The sequence below is a fragment of the Ursus maritimus genome, unplaced genomic scaffold (genome assembly GCF_017311325.1).
Source record: "Ursus maritimus isolate PB19 unplaced genomic scaffold, ASM1731132v1 scaffold_33, whole genome shotgun sequence".
Classification (NCBI taxonomy): Eukaryota; Metazoa; Chordata; class Mammalia; order Carnivora; family Ursidae; genus Ursus; species Ursus maritimus.
Window position 1 is genome coordinate 10,168,166 of NW_024425897.1, and position 8,476 is coordinate 10,176,641.

Sequence of the window (8,476 nt, forward strand, 5' to 3'; positions counted from 1 at the left end):
GCAGAGTCAGCAGCAGCCCAATGTCCTCTTCAGAGGAAGGCCACAGCTGGCTTTCCCTCCCTGTGGTCAAAAGGTCCCAGTATGGGTTCTGTGAAAGGCCAGGGCCACTTCGTCTTGTCCCAAGCCTTCCCAACTCCCCATCAGTTCACAAAGCGAGTCAGGTATCAAGCCTTACTGCTTTGCTGGCTTCTTCATCCTCATAGCTCCAAACCTCTTTCCAGGCCTCTCCATAGCCCTTTTGGGCTGTCCTGAACTCCCTCAATTGGTCTCACTGCCTGCAGTCCAGCTTCTCTCTACACCAGCACCAGACTGACCTTGATGAACACAGGGGGCCCCAGGCTGACATTCAAGGCTAGGCATGGTCTGCCCAACCCATTTTCCTAGTCTCTCCTTGCTTCACATCCTCCTCCTGCCTTCTGCTGTTGTCACCTCTGCTCTTGGCACACCACATTTCTCAAACAACTGGCTTTTGGGGGGACTTTGCACAGAAGTCCGCTCCCACCCAGTGAAATGCCCTTCCTTGCTCCTTCTGAGGCCTGGATCAAATGTCACTTCTTCCTGGGCTCCTATAGATGGAGCTGGCTGCCTCTTCCCATGTATTTCAAAGCAACCACACACCTCAATTATAACCTTTATTGCTCAACACTGTAATGATTTGTTTGCGGTTCTATTTTCCAACAAGTCTGTGAACCTCTTGAGGGCAAAAAGACACAAATGCCTTGTCCAGTTCTGTATCCCTTGTCCCAATCACAGCGGCTGGCAGAGTGGTGCTCAATAAATGTTTGATAAATAAACTCACTACGAAGATGGATAAGCTGGCAAAAGTAAGCCTTGGCTTTCTCTCCTAGTCTCCTGAGTCTGCTGCCTACTTTTCTACCTGATGAGCAGTGAAGAACTAAGCTATGACAGTCTCTGAGGAGCTGCAGAGGGCATGTAGAGAGCGGGTGGGATGAAGAAGGGAAAGAGAAAGGTGAGATAAATAAAGCCAAAGTTGGCAGCTGCTCTGAAATCCTGGATAGGAGGCTTCTAAGCAGGTGAAGCATCAGGAGTGTTGGTTTGCCAGTGGGGCAGACAGGCAGTTCCCTCCCTGCCAGGGAGGGTCGTTGGGCCCAGGAGAGCAACGCAGCTAAAGGAGGCCTTCTCCCCCTCACATGTACTGCCTGCAGGATAAAGTGATCAGCTAGGGCATTGACAATGGGTGGATGATGGCTGGGTTCTTCTCTGGTAGACAATGGATCCCAGCCTGGTGGCTCAATTGGCTTGGAGTCAGGAAGAGAATGGGCAGTGAGTGACATGTAGGGTAGCAGTGGGCTGAGAATCAGAAGATCTGGGATTCCTCCTTAATTTGGCTCCACTGTTAACTAACTACAAGGCTTTTCCAAGCTTTGGATTCCTCACCTGTACAGGGAAGATAGTCCTTGCCTTAGCTACAAAGAAACAAAGGCACAGAATGGATATCAGAGTCAAATGACCATCAGGCAGTATTCTGGGGTCAACAGCAATGCAGCATGGACTTTGACCTATGGGAGGGCTAGACCAGGCCTCAGCCAGCCATGCTTCCAGGGCCTCCCCAAGGATCTTTCTCAGTGGGTCCTTCTCTGACTTGGCTGGCTGTGGACTTTTTCTGTCCTGAGACCTACCTTGCTCTCGACACCAGGATGGGGAGGTAGCCAAGTTTTTGCTAACTCCTGCTCTGGGTGTGAGGGCCTGAAGGACTAGTGAGCACCTGTCATCTGCCTGCTGCCACCTGAGCAAGGCTTAGTCACTGAATTTAGCATTGAGAAACAGGTTCTAGTCCTAGTTCTGCCATTTACCAGTTGGAAAACCTTGGGGACTTTCTTCTCAGATTTTTGGTGTGCTCATCTATAGAATGGGGATAACTACCCCTCTCAGGGGAAAGTGAGGGTGCAACATTGGTTGCGGTTCACTCCTGCTCACAGGGGAATGAACCTCACTGACACTCCTCATCATACCTAGAGATGAAAGTAGAAAATGAAAAGACAGGAACACTAGCCACTCCAATCTTAAAAAGGAGCAAGAACAGGGGTGCCTGGCTAGCTCAGTCAGAAGAGCATGCAACTCTTGATCTTGGGGTAATGGGTTCCAGTCCCACGTTGGGTATAGAGATTACAAAACAAAAAAAACCCTTAAAAACAAAAGAAGCAAGAACAATCATTGAGCACCTACAGTGTGCCAGACTCTTTTCAAACATCAGCTCCTGTAAACCTCACAAAAACCCCTGCAAAATCACCATTTTGCAGTGAGATACCACAACCATTTCACAGTGAGAAACTGAGGCTTAGTAAAGTGAAGCAAAATGTTCAAAGTCACAGAGACAACCAGACTGCAGAGTTTGTGTGAAGAGGGAACACAGAGCATCTTCTTTCCCCCACCTCAGTGTAAACAGATTGGGTGGCTGGACCAGAGCCAGGCCTCACTGGTCCTCTGGAGGTCCTGTTTCAGACCCAGATGCTGGGAGGACAAAACATCAAGTAGGCCCCACTGCCTTATCTCTTTCCCACAGCTTAGGATTTCCTAGCAGGCGGACACACAGGCACCTTCCCAGGGCAGCAGCTGGTACACTGGCCTCCTGCTCCACCAAGTCAAATCTTGTCTGAGGCCCGAGAACACCCACAAGGCCACCAAACCGGATTTTCCTTTGAAGCTGGAGAAAGAGAAAATGGACGGCCTGTGGTCTAGAGTCACAGACCAGAGCTCCACATGTGCCGCTGCCTCCTTCCAGATGGACCACCCAGGGACTACTCCATTGCCAGTTCCATGCTCTCCTGGGAACCATAATAGCTCAAGAAAAGAGGATGCTCTGAGCTTACAAGCTGGAGAAGGTGGTGGGAAGGCAGGGAGACAGGCTCTGGCCTGCCAGGAGGGCCCTGGCCTTGCCCCAACAAAAACTGGCACAGACCAAACTATAGGGATGCCAATTAAGCCAGTTCTATGATTTCCAAAGCCACAGGGCTGCCATAGTTGGCTAGGAATAGTGGAGGGCCCAGGGGACAGGACAACTGAATCAGCAGAAGACAATACTACTGTTCCAGATGTTTCTCTCTGGACCCAGCTCTCTCCCCTAGCAGGAAGCTAACACCCACGGGATCCCAGAAAGCATAGCTCCTCACCTCATCTGGCCTGCAGCACTGAGCAACTAAAACTGGGTGGGAAGCTCCAGCCTTTGGAGGCCAGTCCTCGTAATCACATGGGAAAAGAGGGAAGTCAGGAACCCACTTCTCTCAGGCCATCTCCCATGGGCCAGGAGACCTGGTATCCTTCTTTCCCTTCCTGACCACCTCTTCTATGCTACAGAAGGAACCTCCCCATATAGATCTGTTCTTCCTATCCCAAAGTGACAGGCATGGTAACATCATTCTTCCCACCCTTCCCTGCTGAGTACACTTCTTTTTCCTCTTCTGGTCCTTAGTGGCCTTCAACAACCAGCTCAGCCCCCAGCCAAGCCAAAAGAACTAATGCTGCCAGCACCTCTGTCTGTGTCCATGCCAGCCGCAGGACCCTTCGCTGGCTGGTTGCTTTCTTGTCTCTCCTCACTTACTGGCTACTGCTCATGAACAGGCAGGGACTACCACAGGCTCACTGTAGAACAGGCTCAAAAGACAGACAAGGTGAAGAAGTGGAAAGGGCCTAGGGCTGGGAATCAGGAGTTCTGGGTTCAGTTTCTGGCTCTGATCCTAACAGACAGAAGAGGTGAGGCTAACCACTTCTCTCAGGCCTCAGTGTACCTATCTGTATGATAGCAGCCATCTCTAGGGTCACTTTCAGCTTTCTCACTTGAAATGTCTGTCAGTAAATATCATTCAGTAAATAAATACTAAATGAGCATTTACTTCTCTGCAGGCCTGAACAGAAAAAGTTGAATAAGTCTGGTCCCAGCCCTCAAGCTGATCAGTCTGATAAACCAGTGATGACAGCGTCTTCTTACCCTTGCTGGTCCGTCCTTGTTAGCCTCCTACACTACTGAGCTAAGTCAGGGAAGATGAGGGCAGGCAGGTTCCTGCTGAGAACCTTCTGTTCTACCTATCCAGCACCTGATTTTCTGCTGGGGCCATAGTCCATATTAATGAATGGTGAAGGCAGTGAAAACTGTCCTGACCCAGGAGTCAGAAACCCTGGGTTCAAGTCCTGGTTCCTCCAACTAATATGCTGTGTGATCTTAAGCAAGTGATTCTCCCCTCTGAGCCTCAGTTTCCTCATCTGTAAAAGCAAGAGCTAAATTTAAGATCCCTTCCAGTTTCAACAGTCTACGATTTTATGATCTACTCATGCCAGGCACCTAACAGTCACCCGAGCAGGGTAGCCTCTCATCTGCTTTCTTTCCTACCCCCTAAGCCCCTGCCAACTGCCAAAACTGACCATCTTGAGACAACCTTTGGTCCAGGGTGGCTGAAATGGACCTTTAATCTGGAGCCAGAGTCCCTGCCCTCTCCACTGCAGCCATCAGTGCTAATGTTTCACTTCTCTGGGATAGCATATGGACTCCTAGCCCTTAAGCACGAGATTAGCTGTAGGGCAGTCACCCTGAAACTTCCCATAACTTCCCCTCTTCTGGCCTTGGGCAGGGACTTACTTTTGGCTTCTTTGGAACCACAATATAAACTAAGCAGGGAACAGCCAAGCTTTCAGACACCAGAGATTTTAGGTTGATCAACAGGGTCAAAAAAGTGAGGCAGGGAGAGAGGAGGAGGGAACCTGGGATCCCACCTCAGCCCCAGTTCTATAAACACCAGTGATGTAGAGGGCATCTGCAAAGCCTGGGTTTGTGGCTGGAGTGCGGGGAAGACAGATGTCTGGCTGCCTGGTGGGGAAATACAGCCAAAGGGAGGTGCTCCCACTGGGGCGTCTCTCTGTTCATAAATACCAGAGGTATGCCCTCATTCTTCTCATCAATTCTCAGACCCTTAGAAGGAAAAGACAGGAAACTAACATTTTCTAGGCCACTACCTGGCCACTTTCTAGGCCACTACTGTGCTAGGCACCTTCATATACCTGAGCTCATTTAATCCCCACAGTATTCTTGGGAGTACATGTTAGTGTTGCCCTTTATGGTGAGCAAACAGGCTCAGAGATTCAGGATCTTGCCCAAGGTCACACAGCCAACAAGTGTGATTTTTTTCCCTAAGTCTGGCCTTTTCCCACTATATCACACTGCACTGTACCCCGATATCTGGTTAACTGCCTGTAAGAATGTAGTAGGAATTCTTATCTCCTAGAATTCACCAGCAAATCTGAGCTCTTCCAAGAACCCACAAATGCAACTGAGAACTCCTTTCCCACTTCTCAAGACCCCATCCCTCTCAAGGCCCTGATCCCTAATGACTGCTCCTCAATTCAAAAAACATACCCTAAGTCTCCTTTGGTTTTTCCGCAAGCTAATCCCGGGGGAGCTGTGACAAAGCATCAAATCAAGGTGAGGCATCAGAATAAGGGGTGCTCTCTATGTCCTGTACTGGACAAGATTTAGCTGCTGTGAGCAAGTGGGAAGAGGCTGGAGGAGACAGATCCAGTGGGTAGGAGAGAACTCTCCTGCAGAGGAGGGAGCTACATTTCTCCAAAGGAGAAGCAGGCCTGGTAAATATGAGGCTTTAGGACTGGGTAAAATCCCGGAAGTGACCTTTATGGGGCTGCTTGTGTGGGGTGGGGTTCTTAACAGTTGGTCAAGTCACCTTCATAAGTCAGAAGAGAGGCTGGCGGAGCCTTGGACAGTCAGAGAAGGGGAGAAAGGACTATCTGGAGTAGGGTCCTGGCTGAGTCCTGTGGGCCGCCACAGGTAATTGTGTGAGGCTCTCTGTTGAAGGGGAGGCACATCACGAGGAAGGCTTGTCAGTTCTCTGCAGAACACTAGTCTCATGTGACAGGACAGCTGGGATGGCAGTGGGGTCTGGAGTCTATCCTTCTTAAGGGGACTGCCAGCCCACATATATGATCTCTGTGAGAACCACGCTCAGAGGGTTCTGTGGGGCAGTGTGGCTGCCCAATAACCCAGATTGGAGAGAAGATGCTGCCTCACTGCCTCACATTTCTCTGCCTGCTAGCTGGGTCCTGGATGCTCTGGGGGTGGGGTATCAGGGTGTGTTACCAGCAGGGACCCTGCTGTCTCCATGACTGCCCCCTTGAGTCTGTGTAGTGGGAGGAGGTAGGTGTTTCCACAGCATACACAGAGACAGCCAACGGTCTGTCCTGGAGGTGAGGCACTGTCAGTCACCCTGTGGGTACTGGGAAGGAGGAGTGTCTGCCCACCTGTTGCCAGTGACAGAGAAATCTGCCTCTGAAGGGGGAGGAGAGCACTCTGTGACCCTTCCGTGAAGGGAAGGGACTATCCACCCCAGGGTGGGACTGTCTGGGAGGGAGCTGATCAATGTCAGTCCAGTCCACCCAGAAGTCTGCGTGTCTTGAGGTAAGGGTCAGTCTGTCCAGGAGTGGAATGAGGGCAGGTCAGTCTGTCCCTTTGAAGTCTGTCTGCCTAAGGTATCTCCCTGGTGTGGGGTAGCAGGGTGGAGGAAGGGCGTCTGCGGGTCTTGGGGGATGGGGGTAGAAAGGATATCTGTCGGGGGAGGGGCAGCCATCTGTGAGCCTCCCAGGGGTGGCACAATCAGGCCCAAGGCCGTGGTGGCAGCAGTGGGGTTGGGCCAGGTGTCTGTCGTTCTGTCCCGCAGTTGGGAGGAGGGCACTGTGGGCGCTTCCTGGGGGCGGGTCAATGTGGCTGGAGGGCGGGGGCAGGGGGGAGGTAGGGTTGGCCTGTCGGTCCTTAGGTCGGAAGCGGGCTCGTAAGTGAGGGGCGGGTCAGTCGGCCTGGGGAGGAGGTGGGGGTAGGGCAGGGAGGGGAGGGGTCGCTGGTCACTGGTTGGGAGGGGAACATGTCCGTCCGTCCAGAGGGTGGCTCTGTCCGCGCCGAGGCCCCCGCGCGGATTCCGCGCCCAGCCCCGGCCCCAAGTCCCGAGCCCCGGCGCTACTCACGCGCCCTCGGCGCCCTGCGAGCCCACGATGAAGCCGAACTTGTCGATGCGGCGTTCGGCGAAGCCGTTGGCCTCCGAGTCCGAGCCGAGAGAGCTGAGCTCGTCGGTGGCTGCGGCGTCGGGGCCCGGGGCCAGGCTCTCCCGGGTCCCCGACAGACTCCCTTCGGCCGCGGGCCCGCGCGGCCCGTTCTCTCCGCGGCTCTTCGCCATCCCGGCCGCGCCCGCCGGCTCAGCCCCAGCGGCCACCTCAGCCACCTCAGCCGCCTCAGCCTCCGGGCCGCCGCCGACGCCGCCGACGCCCCGCCCACGCGCCGCGCCCATTGGCCACCGCAAGGCCAGGGGCGGGGCCCTAGGCCCTCCCGGGAGCTTCCCCCCACGCCCAATGGGCGCCGCCGACCCCAGGGCCCGCCCCCTCCCCTAGACTGGCGCCAACCGACTCGACGTGAGGGGGCGGGGCAGCCGTCACTGGGAGCCCTCCCCCCCCGGGCTGTCAATCAAGAGAGCTTACCTGAAAGAGCTCCCAGGGCCTTTCCGGGTTGCCCCCGCCCGCCGGTCACCTGCAGCGCCGCTCAGTCAGAGGCCGAGAGAGTGCGCTGGGGATTCCGCATCTGCCTCCTGAACCCCTGGCGCCTCTGGAGACCCAAGAGATATGGGTAGGGATAGTTTCACCCATTCATTTATGAGAAGCTCTGAGGAGACCCAGGATAGATTCGGGATTCGGGGACTGGCCCAGGCTGAGTTAGAAGTTCCGCCTCTTGTAGGGCTTTAAATTAGCTCTTGGGAGACCAATTTAATAAGAATAATGACCAACGTTTATTGAGCTACTCATTGTCCCAAGTTCTACCTACTTTCTCTTGTAATCTTTTCCCCAACAGCTTGAGACATAATTAACCTACCACAAAAATCACCCGTTTAAAGTGTGTAATTCAATGGTTTTCAGCATATTTGTGGAGTTGTGCAACTATCACCACAACCTAATTTTAGAACATTTTCATCACCCCTAAAACAAATTCCTATCCCTTAGCAGTCACTCCCCACCCTTGGCAACCACAAATCTGCTTTCTATTTCTATAGATTTGCCCTTTCTGGACATTTCATATAAATGGAATCATACCACATGTGGCCTTTGTGTCTGGCTTCTTCTACTCAGCGTGTTTTCAAGGTTCATCCATGGTTGTAGTATGTATCAGTACTTCATTCCTTTCTGTGCCTGAATAATATTCTACCAAATGTGAATTCCACATTTTACTTATCCATTTGTCAGTGATAGTCATTTGGGTTGTTTCCATTTTGGGGAAACAACATTCAGGTACAAGCTTTTGTATGGACATATATTTTGGTTTCTCTTGGGTAAATACCTAGGAGTGGGAATTGCTAGGTTATATGGTAACTAACCTTCTGAGGAACTGGCAAGCTGTTTTCCAAATTGGTCACATCTCTTATCATCTTTGTGCAATGAGGTAGATACAATTTTGTCCCATTTTTACAGTTAAACTGAA

At 52.4% G+C, this 8,476-nt stretch overlaps 1 protein-coding gene across 1 annotated transcript in view; it reads right to left on the reverse strand.

Moving 5' to 3' along the window:
• The window catches only part of TBC1D10A (TBC1 domain family member 10A), a 29,942-nt gene extending 22,701 nt beyond the window's left edge, over positions 1-7,241 (reverse strand). Inside the window, exon 1 of the mRNA XM_040619732.1 lies at positions 6,979-7,241. Coding sequence (XP_040475666.1) covers positions 6,979-7,187 — 209 coding nt within the window. The 5' untranslated portion in view covers positions 7,188-7,241. The remainder of the gene's footprint in view (positions 1-6,978) is intronic.
• Between the last annotated feature and the right edge of the window lie 1,235 nt (positions 7,242-8,476).